This window comes from Carcharhinus amblyrhynchos, chromosome 18, assembly GCF_965287045.1.
Source record: "Carcharhinus amblyrhynchos chromosome 18, sCarAmb.v2.hapA, whole genome shotgun sequence".
Classification (NCBI taxonomy): Eukaryota; Metazoa; Chordata; class Chondrichthyes; order Carcharhiniformes; family Carcharhinidae; genus Carcharhinus; species Carcharhinus amblyrhynchos.
In genome coordinates, this window is record NC_137341.1 from 2,464,959 (window position 1) to 2,485,755 (window position 20,797).

Sequence of the window (20,797 nt, forward strand, 5' to 3'; positions counted from 1 at the left end):
TCTAGGTTTTAGTCCAACCGATTTATTTGATAGTAAACTCACAAGAGTTCTCCATTCACCTAACAAAGAGGGAGTCCCCTCGAAAGCTTGTGAGTTTACTATCAAATAAATCGGTTGGACTAAAACCTGGTGTTGTCAGACTTTTTACTGTGTTTACCCCAGTCCAACGCCGGCACATCCACATCATTACACATCTCTAAACAGATATGCAACACGGGCACGCTCAATAATTGTAAATCCAGCCAGTGATCTAAACACAATGGGACAGATCAAATGATTTTTACTGCATTCGATGTGGCTAATGGATTTTGGCCGATTCCAATAGCAAAAGCTCATCAGTACCAATTTCCTTTCACAGTGGGAAATCACAATATACTTGTATACACCATGTGCCCGGCTAGCTCAGTCGGTAGAGCATGAGACTCTTAATCTCAGGGTAGTGGGTTTGAGCCCCATGTTGGGCGTTGTTATTTCGAGATTGGCCTCGTGCTTCATGTCGTTAGTGTGTGCTTAAACTGGACCAGATGCTGGGCAAGATGACAGCTCAGTGACTATCACTGTTTGCTGTGCAGACACATGGATTTGGGCCAGTGTCTGTAGGAGTTTGTGCATTCTCCCTGTGCTTGCGTGGGTTTTCTCCGGGTGCTCCGGTATCCTCCCACACCCCAAAGATGTGCTATTAGGCTGATTGGCAGTAATAAATTGTCCAAAAAGTAGTTTCCCTCAATGTGGATGGCCATAAAACAATAGATAAGGGTCATGGGTGGAGGGGGGGGACTGGGAGTGTTAAAATGGCAGGGCGGGCTCGTTGGGCTGAAGGGCCTGTTTCCCGGGCTGTTTTTGTTCTTTGGACCCGTCTACCACAAAGTTTCACAATAGTCCAACCATTTTTCGCAAACACAATGCACAAATAATTGAGCCTATTAATTGTGCAAGAATCACCATTCTACACTATGCAGATGATGTTTTGATTGGTTCACAATGTAGGAAGGAAATTCCAGAAGATCGAAAGAAGGCTTACCATAACCACACACAGTGAAGGATTGTCGAATTATTGTAGGGATTTTGTGGAAGATTATGCAAACTAGCAAAACCACTGCAAGGTTTGATCAATGGAGAAAGGCTTAGCAGAGGAAAACATAGATTGGAAAGACAAGGAAATACAAGTTTTTACTGACATAAAATCAGCCCTAGCTAAGGCTTCAGCTTTAGAATTACCAAATCTCAGGAAATAATTTCACATTTTTTGCCAAGAAAGTGATGGATTACGCAGCTGTGATCAAAGTTCAAGTACACAAACTAATCACCAGAAAGAATCAAGAAGGGAATTACAAAGCAGATTTAGCAGCTAAAGATTATGAGAACAAAAGTTAGAAGAAACCCAATAAATTGATATAGCTGCTATACAAACCAAAGATGACAATGAATTAGACATAAAACAGATTCAAGAACAGGTCTCAGAAGAAGAGAAAAACAGAGGGAAAGAATTGGGAGGAAAAAAAGAATGGGATGGAATATGGAGGAAAGATAAGAAAATAATAGCTCTGGAAGCAATAAACCAAACACTGATAAATTTATATCATGGAATAGCACACACTAGCAGAGATAAAATGACCACCTTAATTAAGAATTGCTGCTGGTGGAAGGATATGGAGAAATGATTGCCATGTTCTGCAAAAATGCATTCAGTCTGCTCAAGTAGAACCAGGACGATATTGCAAATTTTAAATAACATTTTTTAACTAAAAACAATTAATACTTTATGAGCATCAATAAAGAATCATTAACACACTGATTATAAAGAAAATACTTAAGTAGGATAGGGTAGATAACATTAATAGAGGTTTTTGACACAAGTTTGGCCTTGTATTGCTTTTAACTGATTCTGATTAATTCTAAATACTCAAAATCAGGATATTAGCCACTAATGTTTTAATATGTAGTTTGAGAATAATACAAAATATCTAAGTAATATCTTAACAATGTCTTATCTAAGGAAGGATATGCTGGTCTTGGAAAGGGTCCAGAGGAGGTTCACAAGAAAGATCCCTGGAATGAAGAGTTTGTCATATGAGGAATGGTTGAGGGCTCTGGGTCTGTACTCATTGGAGTTTACAAGGATGAGGGGGCATCTTATTGAAACTTACAAGGTATTGCGAGGCCTGGATAGAATGGATGCGGAGATGTTTCCACTTGTAGGAAAAACTAGAACCAGAGGGCCCAATCTCAGGCTAAAAAGACAATCCTTTAAAACAGAGACAAGGAGGAATTTCTTCAGCCAGAGAGTAGCGAATCTATGGAACTCTTTGCCACAGAAGGTTCTGGAGGTCAGATCACTGGGTGTCTTTAAGACAGAGATAGAGAGGGCCTTGATTAATAAGGGGATCAGAGGTAATTGGGAAAAGGCAGGAGAATGGGGATGAGAAAAAAAAACAGCCATTTTGGAATGCAGAGCAGACATGATGGGGCGTATGGCCTAATTCTGCTCCTATGTCTTACGGTTAGATTGACAGAATAGTGAAAGAATGAAATTGCTTTTAATTAAGTGTTGGCTGATTAATCGGATAATAAAAATTATGAATATTCTGCTCTTTGGCGTGAAATCTGAGCCTGCTTGCTCGTTAGCTTTGTAGATGGAACTACTGAGCTCCCATTTTGACCAAAATTAGATTTGTCTTGTCCTAATTGTATGCTAATTTGTAATGTTTTTGATTTTTACTTTTCAATGTTTTAATAAAAACTAGTTTAACTGAAGAATTTCATTGAACTGAATAATGCCTTTGTGAAATGAAATGTTCAATGAAAAGATTCAGTCTTTAAACTAATCAGGCCACCTAAAAGAAGTTTCGTCTCTCATCACTGCAAACAATTTGATGGGATATCAGATTGCCAGAACATGAAAAGCACTTCCCACATTTTAGGCATTTAAAAATTCTCTCCTTTCACCGCTGTTTAGTCAGCTCTGATGATTTCTCGCCCCAGTTGAGAGCTCCTGACTGGTTTCTCCCCAGAGTTGATGGACAGATCAAACAAGTGGAGTATTTGAGACCATATGGAGTTTCAAGAAGAGATTTATTCAAGCTTGTACCGTATATACAGGAATGCGGCCAAAGAACCAACTCACGGTTATTCTTCTGAGTAACTGTTCAGGTGGAATCCAATTGCATTTTTTTTTAAACTGTTTCATGCTACAATGTGTACAGCGTTCAGATTGGGCTATTATCTGTTAATTCAACTTGTCATTACAGAACTATACTTGTGATTGATGACGGGATCTATGGTTCTGTTTTCCTGATTAGGTGATCTCACACAATGCTGCTGTTTCAGTTGGCCTGGTGATGTTATTTTGTACTGTTTCCCCCTTTATCTCCTGTGTTGATTCTTTCTACTTCTCTGTGATATGAAATCATACCTTCTGATATGTAAATTGATTAATTACTGCAATTATCACCTCATCAACCATGATTTTTGATTTGTTTTTCTGTGGCAAACAAAAACTGTGTGTATTCTTCTCAGACATGATAAGCAGTGCTTTGGATCTCCATTGTTATTACTATCTCTGGGACACACAACCTGGTGTGCAGCCATCTAGTTCTATCTGAGGGTCACAATTTGACTTCCTGCAGTAAGCTTTGATATTTCAGCCTGGCTGCAGCTTTAACTCTTTCTGCTACTTTTGTTCCACCCTATGTTCTCATAAATCTAATCATTCCATAATTAATCCCCCTTGTTGGCCCTTGGTCATACCCAAGGTCGCCACTAAATTCCAACAGCGTGTGTTTTGTAACCATATGTTTCTCTTGTAAATCTCTCTTCATCCCAGCTTCAAAACTGTCAAGTTTTGCACAGAACTATCTCATATTACATACTACATAGAAATTATTTGTGATTCAGGTTACATTTTACAAAGAAATACTTGGCGACTTGTGGATACCGTTGTCCTCCTCATTCAAATACGCACCTGGCCAGATTGGCCAATGTTAAGGACACTGTTCCGGATCCTTCAGGTGGTCAGTTCTCCTTAGATCTCCACTCTTGTTAATATCTCTGATATCACCAGCTGATGTGTGGCTGCCTGGTTCCATCTTGGGGAGGCGGGGGGGGGGCGCAGTGTGGTTACTCATCATTTGTCTTCCTGTAGTAAGCTTTAATATTTCAGCCTGGCTGAGGCTTTAACCTTTTCTGCTAGTTTTGCCTGTGTTCTCATAAATCTAACCCTTCCACAATGCGAATACATTGGTGGGACATCAGTCCCTGGAAATATTTATAGCACTTTCCACAGTCTGAGCATATAAAAGGTCCCTCACCAGTGTGAACATGTTGATGGGCCATCAGGTCACTGGAAGATTTAAAACACTTTTCACAATCTGGGCATTTAAAAGGTCTCTCATCAGTATGAACTCGTTGGTGTGTCAGTAAGTGGGATGACTGAGTGAAGCTCTTCCCACATTTGATGCAGGTAAACGGTCTCACTCCGGTGTGACTGCGCTGATGCTTAGTGAGGTTGGTTGAATGCTTGAACCCAGTCCCACAGTGAGAGCACGTGAAAGGTCTCTCATCAGTGTGAACACGTTGATGGGACATCAGCTCACTGGAACGTTTAAAACACTTCCCGCAGTCTGAGCATTTGAAAGGTCTCTTGTCAGTGTGAAGTCGCTGATGGGACATCAGTTCACTGGGACTTTTATAGCACTTCTCAAAGTCTGAGCATTTCAAAGGTCTGTTGCCAGTGTGAAGTCGTTGATGGGACCTCAGCTCACTGGAACGTTTGAAACACCTCCCACAATCTGGACATTTAAAAGGTCTTTCGTTAGAATGAACACTTTGATGGGACATCAGATCCCCAGAGGTTTTAAAGCACTTTTCACAGTTGGGACATTTAAAAGGTCTCTCATCAGTGTGAACACGCTGATGGAACTTCAGTTCCCTTGAACTTTTAAAACATTTCTGACACTGCGAGCAGTTGAAAGGTCTCTCATCTCTGTGAATTATTTGATGGGTCATCAGTTTCCCAGAACTCTTAAAACCCTTCCCACAGTGTGGACAAGTGAAAGGTCTCTCCTCAGTGTGAACTAGTTGGTGGGAAATCAGATTCCCAGGACGTTTAAAACACTTTCCACAATCTGGGCATTTAAAAGGTTTCTCATCAGTGTGAATTCGCTGGTGTGACCGTAAGTTGGACGACTGAGTGAATCCTTTCCCACATGTGGAGCAGGTGTATGGTCTCTCCCCAGTGTGAATGTACCTGTGCTTCATCAGGTTAGGCAACCGACCGAATTCCTTCCCGCACTCGGAGCAGGTGAACCGTTTCTCACCACTCTGACTTAACGGATGAGCTTCAAGCTCAGATGGGGAGTTGGATTCCTTTCCACAATCCCCAGGCTCCAACACCTTCTTCTCATTGTGACTGCATTTGTGTTCTGACAGGTCTGATGATTGGCTGAATCCTCGTCCACACACAGAACACGTGTACGCTTTCTCCCCACTGTGATCTGTGCCTTCTTTTTCCATGTTGAAAATCCAATAATGTTCAGGTTATTACAAGCTGGGCAGTTCTGTCAAATCCTGGTGATTTTTGGCTTCAGTTTCCAGACTGCAATCCAGAAAAAAAAGATGAGAGAACACACAAAAACACAAAGGCAAGTTGGGAAATTGAACTGAATTAATGTGCTAATTCGTCAGGCCAGCGTGAGGAAAATATGAGAATGAAAACTGCTGCATTATCATAAACAAACTGATTCAAGAATGTCCCTCAGGCGAGTGGCCCAGCCTGAATCTACAAAACATTTGGCAGCTATGAGAGCAGAGGAGAGCTCGAGAAAGCTCGTAGTAGCAGGTATGAAGGGAACAGATTGCAAATATCTTCAACACAGCCAGGAGTTTGACAAACCCTAAACCTTCACCATCAGTAAGGCTTAAATGAGCACAATCACCTCCAAGTTCCTCTCCAAGGTACACATTATCCCAACCTGTCTGACACTGAGTAACTTACTTCATTTAATTACTGGGCAGACTGAAGCCATTGTCACATCTACAACCTCCACTCCCAAGAAAGTGACACCATCCCTCTAACACTGAACCAAATTGTTCAAAATTTTGGTTTCATATTTGATCCCAAGATGGGCTTTCACCCACATCATCACCAAGACTGCCGATTTCCACTTCAGTAACATTAACCAACCAGTTTCAGCTCATTAGCTGCTGAAAAATTCACCTATTCCTTTATTACCACTACATAACTATCCTAACACACTTCCACCAGCCTCCCACATTCAACCTCCCTGGAATCATGAGATTATCCAAAACTCTGCTGGCTGTGTGTTTACACACACCATCACCCTCGTGCTCACCGACCTGCAATTTTTTCTAGTTAATAAAAACAAAAATCTTAACATTCACACCCTTCTTTTCAAGTTCCTCTGTAATCTCGCTCCTCTTGATTTACTCCAGCCACACACCCTCCGACATCTCTACGCTCATCGAATTCCGACATCAGAACACTCCTGATTTTATTCGTTCTGCGATTGGATCTTTCATTTCTGTTGCCTACGAGCTTTGGAACTTACTTAAACTTCTCCACCTCATTGTCCTCCTTTTAGATTCTCCTTAAAACCTCCCTCTTTGAGCAAGCCTTTGGTCACCTGCTGTAATATCTCCTTGTGTGGCTGCATGCTAATTTGTCACATTTCTGTGAAATGATTTGAAAAGTTTTATGACGTTAAAACCACAATATAAATGCAGGTATAGTCACAGCCTTGGACACACAGGGCTTTTCTGCCTCACCCACCAGACATTCTAACTCATGAGTTTGATGAACATTGTTCCCAGGTTGGCCGCTACAAAGATGGCCACCACGCATGCGCTCTTCAGCACATTGACCGCAATAAAGATGGCGGCTCTCAATCCGGGTCTGAAGCTGGGACAAATCTGAGGCCGCTCTGGATGAAAAACGGGACGACTGACAATCGGAAAAATTCTTTTTCGGGGTTTGCAGTTTACGAAATGTGTTTATGAAGCCTCTCCGCCCACCCGCGGGATCCACCACCCCTTCAGTCTGGTGTTTTCCTCCACTTACTTATTCCGCATGCGACAAAGATCCGTCTCTCCACCGCCTCGACGCGCATGCTGCACTCAGCCCCGCCTCCCATTCATTCCCATTGGTTGGAGGACCAGCCGCTCCGGATAGGGCCCTCCAGCCCCGCCCCCTGTGTTCCTATTGGTTCGGAGCTGCCGTCAATCAGCCTGGCCATGTGACACTTTCAAATGGTGGGCGGGGCCACAGCCTCAGGCTGACCTGCTGATTATTGGCAGCATTTTCTGTTTGGGAATGAGAGATGGATGGTCAGTTCCCCTCTGTCCAGGACTGGGGGATTCACCCTCATTTACCCAGGACACTCATCACCACCCCAACTTCACAGGAGAAAGTAAGTCCCTGTTTCAATCCCCCACTGCCAACTCTGTGTTTCCAATTATTACTGAGATGGAATTAACAGTGAGTTTACTTTCACATCGAACATGGAAACTAAAACATGTTGGAAAAAGGTCAAACAGATTCGATGGAGAGGAAAACGTACTGAATGTTTAAGGTCCCTTTTATACAAACTGGAAGAATTTAGAGATTTAATAGTTTGCATTCAAGAAAAGAGTCAGGGAAAGAGTATGGGGAACAAAGAACAAAGAAAATTACCACACAGGAACAGGGCCTTCGGCCCTCCAAGCCTGCACTGACCATGCTGCCCAACTTAACTAAAACCCCCTACCCTTCCGGGCACCATAACCCTCTATTCCCATCCTATTCATGTATTTGTCAAGATGTCCCTTAAAAGTGACTATTGTATCCGCTTCTACTATCTCCCCTGGCAACAAGTTCCAGACACCCACCACTATCTGCGTAAAACATCTGCCCCGTATATCTCCTTTAAACCTTGCCCCTCGCACCTTAAGCCTGTGCCCCCTAGTAATTGACTCTTCCATCACGAGAAAAAGCTTCTGATGATGCAAACTGTCCATGCCTCTCATAATCTTGTAGACTTCTATCAGGTCGCCCCTCAACCTCTGTCGTTCCAGTGAGATGAGAACAAACTAAGTTTCTCCAATCTGTCGTAGCTGATGCTCTCTATACCAGGTAACATCCTGGTAAATCTTTTCTGTACCCTCTCCAAAGCCTTTACATCCTTCTGGTAGTGTGGTGACCAGAATTGAAAACTATATTCCAAGTGCGGCCTAACTAAGGTTCTATAAAGCTGCAACATGACTTGCCAATTTTTAAATTCAACATCCCAGCCGATGAAGGCAAGCATGCCGTATGCCTTCTTGACTACCTTTTCCACCTCCATTGCTACTTTCAGTGACCTGTGTATTGTACACCCACATCCCTTTGTCTATCAATACTCTTAAGGGTTCTGCCATTTACTGTATATTTCTGATCTGTATTAGACCTTCCAAAATACATTATCACATTTGTCTGGATTAAACTCCATCTGCCATCTCTCCACCCCTGTCTCCAACTGATCTATATTCTGCATTATTCTCTGATGGTTCTCATTGCTATCTGCAAACCTTTATGTCATCCGCAAACTTACTAATCGAACCAGTTACATTTTCCTCCAAATCATTTATATATATTACAAACAGCAAAGGTCCCAGCATTGATCCCTGAGGAACACCAGTTGTCACAGCCCTCCATTCAGAAACGCACCCTTCCACTGCTACCTTCTGTCTTCTATGCCTGAGCCAGTTTTGTATCAACCTTGCCAGCTCATCTCTGATCCCATGCGACTTTGCCTTCTGCACCAGTCTGCCATGAGGCACCTTGTCAAAAGCCTTACTGAAATCCATGTGGACAAATCCACTGCCCTACCCCCATCAATCATCAATCATCTTCATCACTTCCTCAAAAAACTCAATCAAGTTTGTGAGATACGACCTCCCGTTCACAAAACCATGCTGCCTCTCACTAGTATGTTCACTTATTCCAAGTGGGAATAAACCCTGTCTCGAAGAATCCTCTCCAATAATTTCCCTACCAGTAATGTAAGGCTCACCAGCCTGTAGTTAACTGGATTATTCTTCCGACACTTTTTAAACAAAGGAACAACGTTGGCCATTCTCCAATCCTCTGGGACCTCCCCTGTAGTTCATGGCATCAAACTGCTGGCTCCAGGTGGACAGGATCTCTGAGAAGATCGCACATATCGACACAGACATCAAGTTTCTATAAAGATGAAAGAAAGCAGACAAGATGCTGAAAGGACTACAGATCACGAACCCACTCAGGTCAACCTATAACACAGACTATGCTGAGAGACTTTTCCATCACACCTCTTTCACACTCCTCAACCACTTCATACACCAGCTCGACAACAAATGCCGCATCCTGGAAACAAAGATAGAACCCATATTCTCAACTTGACCTCCTCTATAACCAGTGAAGATACAAAGATTTCTCTCAAGGCCCAGTAATTTCTTCCCTTGCCTCTCAGTATTCTGGGGTATATCCCATCAGGCCTGGGACTTGTCTACCTTAATGTTTCTCAAGAACCCCAAAACCTTTTTGATCTCAACATGACTCAAACTATCTGCACACATTTTCCCAGATTCATCATTCACAAAATCCTTCTCTTTGGTGAATATTGATGCAAAGTACTTGTTTAATACCTCATCCATTTCCTCTGGCTCCACACATTCCCGAAGATTCTGTCCCTTGTCCTTGAGTGGGCGAACCCTCTCCCTGGCTACCCTCTTGCTCTTTATATATGTATAAAAACCTATGGGGTTTTCCTTTATCCTGCTCACCAATGATTTTTGTGACCCCTTTTAGCCCCCCCTTACTCCTTGCTTACATTTCTTTCTACTTTCCTTGTATTCCACACTTGCTTCATGTGTTCTCAGCCACTTAGCCTTAACAAATGCTTCCTTTTTCTCTTTAATTAGGCTCACAATATCTCTGATTATCCAAGATTCCCAAAACTTGCCATACTTATCCTTCATCCTTGTAGGAATGTGCCTGAATCCCTATCAACTTGCACTTGAAGGCCTCCCACATGCCAGATGTTGATTTGCCCTCAAACATCTGCTCCCAATTTACATTCTTCAGTTCCTGCCTAATATTGTTGTAATTAGTCTTCCCCCACCTTCATTTGAGGGCTACACTTATCTTTATCCATCAGTACCTTAAAGCTTAGTGAGTTGTGATCACTGTTCCCGAACTGCTCCCCAACTGAAACATCCGCCACCTCGCCGGGCTCATTCCCCAATACCAGGCCCAGTATGGCCCCTTCCCTAGTTGGACTATCTACATACTATTTCAAGAAATCTTTCTGGGCGCTCCTTACAATCTCTACTCCATCTGTGTGCATAGCACAAAGTGACTCCCAGTCAATATAGGGCAAATTAAATCTCCCACAACAACAACCCTGTTACTTTTACACCTTGCCAAAATCTGCCTATGTATCTGTTCCTCTATTTCTCACTGCCTGTTGGGTGGCCTGTAGTAAACCCCTGACATTGTGACTACACCCTTCCGATTCCTGAGCTCTACCTATATTACCTCGCTGTATGAACCCTCCGAAGTGTCCTATCGCAGTACAATTGTGATATTCTCCTTGACCAGTTGTGCAAGTCCCCTTTTACATCCCACTCTACCCCCCTGGAACATCTGTATCCTGCAATGTTAAGCTGCCAATCCTGTCCTTCCCTTAACCAAGTCTGTCTAATAACAACAACATCATAATTCCAAACACTAATTCAAGCTCTAAGCTCATCTGCCTTACCTGTTAACTTCTCACATTTGAACAAATGCACTTCAGTCCACCAGATCCTCTTTGATTAGCATCCTACCTGCTCTTTTCCTAAGTACTACTGGCCCTACTTTCTGGTTCCCCTTCAATTAATTCACCTGTGCTGTGGTCCACACCTTGCCAGACTAGTTTAAGTCCTCCTGTGTGGCACTAGCAAACCTCCCAATTAACTTAATGCAAAGTCAATCCATTCACAATTCTGGTGGCAGCAGGAAAGAAACTGTTCTTGACTTGGTTTATACGTGACCTCAGAATGCTATATCTTTTTCCCAACAGAATAAGGTGGAAGAGACTATGTCCAGGTTGTGTGGGGTCCTTAATAATGCTGGCTGCTTTGCCCAGGCAGCAGGAAGTGTAGCCAGAGTCAATGGATGGGAGGCAGGTTTGCATGATGGACTGGGCTGCATCTTTTTGTAGTTCTTTGCGGTCTTGGGCAGAGCAGGAACCCATACCAAGCTGTGATACAACCAGAAATAATGCTTTCTATGGTGCAACTGTAAATATTGATGAGAGACATGCCAAATTTTCTTAGTCTTCAGAGAAAGTAGAGATGTTGCTGGTGTTCCTTAACTGTAGTGTTGGCATGGGTGGACCAGGACAAGTTGTTGGTGATCTGGACGCCTAAAAACTTGAATCTTTTGACCAGTTCTACTTTGAGTCTATTGGTGTACAGGGGGCCAGATTCTTCATTCCGCTTACTGAAGTCGATGACAATCGCTTTCATTTTGTTGACATTGAGGGAGAGATTATTGTCAGCGCACCAGTTCACCAGGTTCATGGAGGTGAAAGACGAGTTTTCCTGCGCAGACATACAGTCTGACTTCCTGCACTTTTTTTCAGCACTTTCACCTTTCACTACAGATCAGATTTGGATGGCAGTGAAAATATCATTAGTTGAGCAAGGGTTCTGGCAATGGCTCAGGATCTGATCCTCACTTTGGGTGTGATTCTCACTTTGGGTATGAAAGCGCGCAAGCTCGTGAGAGATCTTGGGTTCAAATCCCAGACGAGCCCTAATTTAGCTTCTGTTTCTGATCAGCCAAACCATTGAATTTGTTTGTTTCCCATGCACACGCAGGATTGGTTCACATTGGGTTTGGTTTCAGAACCTGAGCACTCACTGCAGGGTATAGATCAAGAGAACACACTCACAAGTAAATCAAGATATTTTCAAAAGGTGACTAAGCGTGTGGGCATTCATTTTAGCCTTTTTCACCAATTCAGAGGACCCCATACTTGTGGGTTCAGACAGAGGCTGTACGTGGAGATGCCAGCGTTGGACTGGGGTGGGCACAATAAGAAATCTCATAACACCAGGTCAAAGTCCAACAGTTTTATTTGAAATCATGAGCTTTTATAGCACTGCGCCTTCATCAGGGGAGTGGTGTGTGTTGGGATGGCATGATGGCACGCTGGTTAGCACTGCTACCTCACAGCGCCAGGGACCTGTATTCGATTTGCAACTTGTTCTCTCCATGTCCGCGTGGACTTGCTCTGGTGCTCTTGTTTCCTCCCACATCCAAAGGTGTGCAGGTTAGATGGATTGGCCATGCTAAAGTGCTGCTTGGTAACAGGGGGACTAGCTAGGGTAAATGCATGGGGTTATGGGGATAGGGCCTGGGTAGGATTTTGGTCAGTGCAGACTCGATGGGCCGAATGGCCTCCTTCTGTACTGTAGAGATTCTATGATTCTATAGTGCCATTCATGGTTTGTACGTGTCTGCCCCTCTCTTTGTCATTGTCTCCTTGTCTCAGACCCCTTCACTCTGTCACTCTTTTTTTCTGTGCATCAATCACTCTTTCCTCTTTTGCTCTTTGCTCCCTCTATTCTCTCGCTGTCTGCGTGTAACCAAGGTTCACTGGAATGACTTCTGTGATGAGGCGTTGTCCTGGGAGGTGAGATTCAGTTGGATGAGTATATTCTCTCTGTAGTTTAGAATGAGAGGTGATCCCATTGAAAAATCAGAAAGGGGAGCAAGTTTGACAGTGTACATGCTAAGAGGCTGTTCCCCCTCTCCATCCTTGGCTGGATTATATAGAACAAAAAAATTAAGGTGAAAGATGTAACAGGACTTTGTAATGTTTGGAAGGAGATGCAACTAAGCAGTGGAAGATGTGAATACAGTTATTGATGATTCAAAGGAATGTATTGTAACCTTGGGGATTCTTTGAGTCGATTAATTGTAATCAGAACAAGTTAAGACGCTAGATGGAGTGCTGCTGTGCTCACGTCCCTGGCTAGCTCAGTCTGTAAAGCATAATAATCCTTAAACTCAGAGTTGTGGATTCGAGTCCCACGTTGGGTGTTGTTATTTTAAAATTTGCCTTTTTTCTGGGTGAACTCGAACTCATGATGTGGAGATGCTGGCGTTGGACTGGGGTAAACACAGTAAGAAGTCTGACAACACCAGGTTTAAATCCAACCGATTTATTTGATAGTAAACTCACAAGCTTTCGGAGTTTGTTCCCTTTGTCAGGTGAATGGAGAGTTCTGGCCTCAGACAGAGCATATAACAGCACAGACAGTTTACAGATTACTGATTAGAATGCAAATCTTTACAACTAACCTGCTATTCAAGTCTTAAAGATGCCAACAATGTGAGTGGAAGGAGCACTGAACATAGGTTAAAGGGATGTGTATTGTCTCCAGACAGTACAGTAAGTGAGGTTTTGCAAACCCAGGCAAGTCATGGGGGTTACAGATCTTGGGTTCATGTCACACTACCTGTAACCCCCATGACTTGCCTATGGCAGGTCCATCGAACATCATCTGGTCTCGCGATAAGACCACGGGACCCTCATCTCACCTAAAACATTTGCTCCAGGTGAGGCTCGAACTCACAACCTCGGCATAGCCCGCTGACTGTACTGCTGTATAAGTACCGTGCGCTAACCGATTGCGCCACTGGAGCACTCTTACCTGGTTTCATGTGTCAGATTATGAAAGGCTTCGGAAGTGTCAGCTCTGTTGACAACAGCCATTCGAAGCCACATTTCAGACGGGGAAAACATGCTTTTCAACCATTCTGTTGCAAACATTTTGACATGAACTTCTCAACTAATGTGAATCAGGTTTGTTTTGGGGGAAATGAACTTGTTCACATCGGTGAGCTGAATCACATTGACACACACACTGAGTGATAGAGGCCTCAGGAGAAACAAGTACACCTCAAACATCAAACCAGCAGGAAGCTTGGCAGAGGCGGCAACTGACATTGAATCATCACAGAGAGTAGAACCTGAAATAACACCTTCACTCGTCCAGCCACACGACCTCATTCACATCACCATGTCCACTATCTTCACTGCACTGATTAGAATATGGTCAGACTCGGGCCATTCAGTCCATCGAGCATTCTCAGCTACTGAATTCGAAATGTCTTCAACTCTTAAGCAGTTCTGTTTACCTTTCTATACAATCTTAATCTGAAGCTACACAATTTAGGTGAGTATCCCTGGAGGAGAATGATTTAGATCTGAAACGTTAACTCTGTTTCTCTCCAGACCTGCTGAGTTGATCCAGCATCTTTTGTTTCTATTTCAGATCTCCAGCACCCGCAATATTTTTCTTTTATCATGAGATGAATAAATAACGACCTATGCTTTTTTTCCTGGGACCATGGTGACTTTATTTTGACATGAACTTAATAAAATTTCAGTATGCAGGGTGTAATGTATTGACCTGGATTGGAGAGTGAAAGAGAGTTGCCATCATTGGGGAATTATCTGATCGGCAGTATGCGACAAATGATACAATAATAATTTTTTTTCACAGGTTTTAATTCGGTCCGCCTTGTGTCCAACAAGGGGCATACACGCGATGGGTCATACTTGGGCTGCTCTTGGCTGTTCGAGATTGGCCTAGTGCTTCATGTCGTTAGTGTGTGCCTAAACTGGACCAGATACTGGGCAAGATGACAGCTCAGTGACTATCACTGATTGCTGTGCAGACACATGGATTTGGGCCGGTGTCTGTGGGAGTTTGCGCATTCTCCCCGTGCTTGCGTGGGTTTTCTCTGGGTGCTCCGGTTTCCTCCCACACCCCAAAGATGTGCTGTTAGGCTGATTGGCAGTAATAAATTGTCTCTAAATCAGTTTCCCTCAATCTGGATGGCCATAAAACATTAGACAAGGGTCGTGGGTGGAGAGGGGGACTGGTGGTGTTGAGATGGCGGTGTGGGCTCGTTGGGCCGAAGGGCCTGTTTCCCGGGCTGTTTTTGTTCTTTGTTCTTTATGTGCCACAGGGACTGGGACCTCAACGTTTTACAATCATGTAGAAGATGAAAGTATGGTTGCTAAATTTATAGACAACACAAAGAAATGAAAGCGACAGAAACAGGAAGAGATGTGATATAGCAGTGTTTAGAGTTTGATTTGTGACAATTATTTAGAGTGACGGATAGTGTTGCCTCATAATTTCAATGCTGCAATGATGAGATTGTGGTGGTTTGCAAATTGAAAGTTGTGCAAGAACGGCTTGTGAGACTATTTCACCTCACTGGCAATTTCATATTCAAATTAACAGATCGGCGTTTCCATTAGCTAATCGCTTCTGGGCCTTTTGGCTAAGATCAGGTGTAGTATGGACATGCTGTACTTGGTTGAAGTCATTAGGTTATATTTTAGCTTCATTTGAAGCCAATTTTTAAATCGACCTTTTGGCTAAGATGCAGATGAGATCAAGCCTTGGAGGAAGAGCTATGCCTACTCCAATCAGCTTGGATCATGTAGATCAAGCCCAGGACAGGGAGGTGAGAGCCCTGGCTTGTCAGCTTGGACTGGGAATGTCTCAACTTATTGAGACTCTGAATTGGACTTGATTTAATTGGATTGGAATTAAAACAAAAACAAAATTGGCATTTCCATTGGCTAAGAAGTCAATTTTGCTCAATCTAAACATGACAATTTGAAGGAGAAACTATTTCTGGTGAAAAAAACAAAGTCTGAAGTGAAAAATGAAAGACAAAGCTTTCATGTATCAATTAACTTTTTAACAAGATGTGTGGTGTAGTGGTTAGGATTTGGTGCTCTCATCCACCATGGCCTGGGTTCGATTCCTGGTCAGGGAAAGCAACTTTATTGTTCTGCAACAGCCATTAATTAATCAGTGGGCAATACCAGGAAGGGAGATGTACTGTTTTGCGATTGAGTTGGAAATCTCATGTTCAGCAGTGGAAAATGACAGCAATAAGCTGCAAAGTGCTAACGTTAGAGATGATAATACAAGGTAAAACCTGGCTAATATTGGAATAGATTTTATTGTTTCCATAAATATTTCCCAGATCTGGGTCCAAACCTGGTGCTAAATGCTAAAAAAGACTTCTCGCCGAATTAAGCATTGAATTCTTTGGCTTCCAGTGGAGCGGAGGCAGTTTTTATTCATAAACCAGCAGCTGTGAGATTAACAAAGTGGGATGGAGAAAAAGTCTCAGTTACTGCTGGAGGGATGGAGAGGAAGGAAAGCAAAGTTTGAAAAACACAACACCCAATGTGGGGCTCGAACCCACAACCCTGAGATTAAGGGTCTCATGCTCTACTGACTGAGTTAGCCAGGTACCTGAGGTTATTCTGCTTCCTTCTGGCATCTCAGATTTTTCTGATTTCAAAATGTAGCCTGTGGTCAACCTGCAGAATCCCCAAGATCACAGTGCATTCCTCTCAATTATCAGTAACATCATTCACATCTTCCTCTTCTTTACTGCACCTCCTTCTAAACATTACAAGCTCCTCTGACATCTTTCACCTAAGCTTAACCCCACACGAGAACGTTTCTCTGTATCCCTGTAGATTACAGAACTTCAAATCTTTTTTTCCAAGTATTGTTTTTAGTCCAATGAGGATTTCTGTCTCAACACAGCTCAGGCCTCGATTTCTATAACCCACTTTCTGGGTGAAATAAATTACTCCACAACTCCATCTAATTCTGTTGCATTGAATAGTTTGTTTCGCTGTGACTCTGTTGGTAAAAAATTCTATGTTGGAAAGAATGACATCAATTCACATTACTAAGACTTGAGAACAACAATCTCGGTCTACACGTGCAGATCACTGAGTGCTGCAGTTGCAGAGGTTGGTCTTTGTTTGAGATTGTAACTGAGCTCCTCTCTGTCCTGTCAGGTGGATATGGAAAACCGTTGTACCTGCAGGCTTGTTTTCAGTCACCGGTGTATTAGGGCACCCAGTTATGTCAATATTACTCATATATCACATATAAATAATACCATTTCTCTGCCAAATTAGACAACTTCACGTTTATCTACTTCTACCCACTCACTCAACTTGTCTAAATCACCTTGAAACACCTTCAACATCCTCCTCATAACTCACGTCTCCACGACGTTTCGTGTTTTGGCAACTTTGGAAATATTATGTTTGTTTCCCTCATCCGAATCATTGGTATATTTTGTAAACAGCTGGGTTCCAGCACTGACCCCTGCAGGATGTCACTAGTCACTGCATGCCACTTGAAAAATACATATTCATACTCTGTTTCCTGTCTGCTAACCAATTTTCAACCAATGTCGATAGAAATATAGAGAACAGGAAGGAGGTAGGTGACTTGGCCCTTGGAACCTGCTCCACCATTCAACATAATCATGGCTGATCTTGTATCTCAGCACCAAATGCAACACTCTCCCCACACCCCATGAAACATTGAGAATCTAGAAATCTATCTATTTCCTATCATCTGCAAACTTTTACTGCCTCCCTCTATATACCTTCTTAGATAAGGAGCACAAAACGGAACATTCCAGGTATATTATCCCCAATCCCATGCATTTCAATTTTGCAAATTAACCTGTGATGTGGGATTTTATCCAAATTTTTCTAAAAAAGACAACATCCACTGGTTCACCTTATCAATTCGTCTAATTGTATGCTCAAATGACAATAGGCGTTTTGTCAAACATGATTTCCCTGACATAAATCCACGTTCACTTTGTCTAACCCCGTTGATATTTTCTGTTATCGCTTCCTTTTAAACAGACTTTGGCATTTTCCCTACTATCTACGTTAGACTAACCAGTCTGCAACTCCCTTCGCTCCCTCTCTCATTTTTAAATAGTGGGGTTACATTTGCCAGCCTCTAGACTGCTGGGATTGTTCCAGATTCTACCGAATTTTGAAAGATGACAACCAACACATGAATTATTTCAACGGCCTTTACTACCCGAGATTACCAAGCCCAGGGCATTTATCAATCTCAGTCCCATTAATTTCTCCAGCAGCATTTTTCTGGTGATACGAATTTCTTTTAATCTCTCCTTCTCACCAGACCCTGGCTTCCTTAGTATGACTGAGAAGTTATTTGAGTCTTCCTGTGTAGAGGCAGAACTGAAGTAGTTGTTTAATTTCTCTGTCATTTCCTTGTTCTCTTTATATTGTCCTGCTTTGAACTGCAACAACTGTTGAACTGGTTTGACCTGTAACGTGCCCGGCTAGCTCAGTCGGTAGAGCATGAGACTCTTAATCTCAGGGTCGTGGGTTCGAGCCCCACGTTGGGCGTTGTAATTTTTGTGCTCGCTTGGGCAGCAACATATACCAAAACTGGAACTGTACAGAAAAAATTAGCACGGCCCCTGCGCAAGGATGACAGAGTTAGGGCCAAGTGGTCTCATTCTGTTCCTATGTCTTATGGTCTAAGGGTGTCTTCACCGATGTTTAGATTTTAATAAGAAGTCCGTTTTACTCGCTCGAAACATGACAGTGGCAAAGGTTGCATGTATCAATCAGCTGTCTAGCCCAACTTGCCGTTGTTTCCCTGGTGGTCTAGTGGTTAGGATTCGGCGCTTTCACCGCCGCGGCCCGGGTTCGATTCCCGGTCAGGAAACGCGGTTAATGTTCTGCAATAACTATCAGTGGTTGTTACCAGTGAAGAAGAGGTACTGTTTTGGTTATAAATCTTATGTTAAGAAGTGGAAACAGACAGTGATAAGCTGCTAAGTGCTGACGTTCGAGATGATGATACAAGGTGAAATCTGGCTAATATTGGGGTAGATTTTATTTCCACTGACACAAATATTCTGGGTCTAAATCCGGTGCTAAATGGTCAAAGACAACTTCTCGCCAAATGAACCACTTAATACTTCGACTTCCAGTGGAGTAAAGGCAGCTTTCATTCAGAAACGAGCAACTGTGATCTACAAATATTTCCAAAGCGGGATGCAGAAAGGCACAGTGACACTGCCGGAGAAACCAACACATGAACTACATCAATGTTCTAACCTACCCCAGGAAAGCTTAAAAACGAGGAACACCCAACGTGGGGCTCGACACTCCGCCTCTGAGATTAAGAGTTTCATACCCTACAGGCTGAGCTAGCCACACACTTGGTGTTATGGCTACTACAATTTCTAAAATACGTGGAGACAAATGTGCTTTCTCGTCTGGCATCTCAGATTGTTCTGATTCCAAAGTGTTCGACCCACAGAAGGTGTACAATGCATTCCTCTCAATTATCATTCGCATCTTCCTCTTCTTTGCCGCACCTCATGCTAAACATTACAAACTCCTCTGACATCTTTCACCTCACTTATTTTATCGGAAACGCTTGGACATGAACTTCTGAACTAATATGAATCGGGTTTGTGTTGGTAAAACATAAAAGTTTTTTCACATCGGTGAGCTGAATCACATTGACACGCACACACACACACTGAGTGATAGAGGCCTCAGGAGAAACAAGTACACCTCAAACAGCAGGAAGCCTGGCAGAGGTGGGAACTGAGATCGAATTAGCACAGACGATAGAATCTGGAATATGACCTTAACTCGTCCAGCCACACAACCTCATTCACATCGCTACAACCACCGTCTTCACGCTATGATTAAAACATGGGAAATATTGTCATAAGTGGGCCATTGGCACTCTAGAGCATTCTCAGCTAATTATTTAAAAAAATCCTCAACTTTTAAACTGTTCCGTTTATCTTTCTACAACATCTTAATCTGAAGCTACGTAACTCAAGTGAATATCCCTGGAGGACCATGATTTCAATCTGAAACGTTAACGCTATTTCTCTCCAGGGCTGCTGAGTATATCCAGCATTTTCTGTTTTTGATTCAGATTTCCAGCATCCTGAATATTGCCAGATTAATAAATAACCCCCTTTAGTCACCTGGAACTATGGTGACTTTATTTTGCCATGATCTCATTAAATGATGGAGGAGGCTCATTGGAAGGCTCATCCGCCTTGTCTTACTCCATTGAATCTGTTTCCAGGCAGTACCAGATATGACACTGAAGTGCTTCCTCTGGTGGCATTGCTGGAAAGTCGAAGGCAGTGAAATAATGATGCTTCCTGCTGCATTAAATTTTCGGGATTACTTATTCCCCGTGACACCCAGGAGAGCTAATATCAGATATCTATGATTTGTTAATGACAATCTTTGTCTCCACTGCTTTATTACTGGTCACTTTCGCTACACTCAGTCATTATTTCACCTTATAACCAATTACATCAAATTACATCTTCTTGCTTTTTTCAGATACTTTCCCCCTCCAGAAACTGACTACTTGCTGAGTTTAGTTAGCAATTTATCATCAAAACCGAACCCTTGAAGTATTGACTCTGGATGACTATATTACCCGGGCTCCACCATCTCCAGCTCAATGTTGCCTTATCCATCATTCCTTGTGTCAGTTACTCCTTGCTCCCTATCACAGATCTTCAATTTCCTTTTCTCAGAGTGAATCCTAACTTCACAATTAGAAAATGCTTGAAATACTCAGCAGCCCAGTTACTGTTTACTAACAAACAAGCTACTAATTCTGAAATCTGAATCACTCTGCAATTAAAAGCTTCAGGGAATGTTTTGGTGAAGGCAAAATACTCCTGGAATCGGAAGTCGAAGCAGAAATGCTGTAAAATCTCAGCAGGTCTGCGGAGAGAAAATAGAGCCATCATTTCGATTCAGGAGCTCTGACCATGGGTTATCCAGACTTTCAATACTCTCTCTGTTCTCACTGCACTGTCAAACGTGTGGAGATATTACAG

General features: G+C 42.7%; 1 protein-coding gene and 6 non-coding genes across 8 annotated transcripts; 5 read left to right on the top strand and 2 right to left on the bottom strand.

Annotated features, from left to right (window-relative positions):
- Window positions 1-391: 391 nt before the first annotated feature.
- trnak-cuu (transfer RNA lysine (anticodon CUU)) lies at window positions 392-464 on the top strand. Its single transcript has one exon. It is a non-coding gene; the product is annotated as a tRNA-Lys (tRNA).
- Window positions 465-3,053: 2,589 nt separating this feature from the next.
- Window positions 3,054-7,131, bottom strand: LOC145354750 (uncharacterized). 2 transcript variants are annotated; one of them, XM_080206204.1, is made up of 2 exons: window positions 7,076-7,131; window positions 3,054-5,512 (listed from the first exon to the last, which is right to left on the bottom strand). In XM_080206204.1, exons 1-2 carry the CDS (start codon window positions 7,084-7,086, stop codon window positions 4,204-4,206), a joined length of 1,320 nt encoding a protein of 439 aa, XP_080062330.1. In that variant the 5' UTR covers window positions 7,087-7,131; the 3' UTR covers window positions 3,054-4,203. The 2 variants fall into 2 exon arrangements, with proteins under 2 accessions (XP_080062330.1, XP_080062331.1); XM_080206205.1 differs by having other exon boundaries at window positions 3,054-5,593; window positions 7,076-7,129.
- A 6,485-nt stretch (window positions 7,132-13,616) lies between these two features.
- Window positions 13,617-13,711, bottom strand: trnai-uau (transfer RNA isoleucine (anticodon UAU)). The gene is made up of 2 exons: window positions 13,674-13,711; window positions 13,617-13,652 (listed from the first exon to the last, which is right to left on the bottom strand). It is a non-coding gene; the product is annotated as a tRNA-Ile (tRNA).
- Window positions 13,712-15,344: 1,633 nt separating this feature from the next.
- On the top strand, window positions 15,345-15,528 carry LOC145355210 (U2 spliceosomal RNA). The gene has a single exon (XR_013888940.1). It is a non-coding gene; the product is annotated as a U2 spliceosomal RNA (small nuclear RNA).
- Window positions 15,529-18,232: 2,704 nt separating this feature from the next.
- On the top strand, window positions 18,233-18,305 carry trnak-cuu (transfer RNA lysine (anticodon CUU)). The gene has a single exon. It is a non-coding gene; the product is annotated as a tRNA-Lys (tRNA).
- An 11-nt stretch (window positions 18,306-18,316) lies between these two features.
- Window positions 18,317-18,424, top strand: LOC145355214 (U6 spliceosomal RNA). The gene has a single exon (XR_013888942.1). It is a non-coding gene; the product is annotated as a U6 spliceosomal RNA (small nuclear RNA).
- A 134-nt stretch (window positions 18,425-18,558) lies between these two features.
- Window positions 18,559-18,630, top strand: trnae-uuc (transfer RNA glutamic acid (anticodon UUC)). Its single transcript has one exon. It is a non-coding gene; the product is annotated as a tRNA-Glu (tRNA).
- Window positions 18,631-20,797: the final 2,167 nt, after the last annotated feature.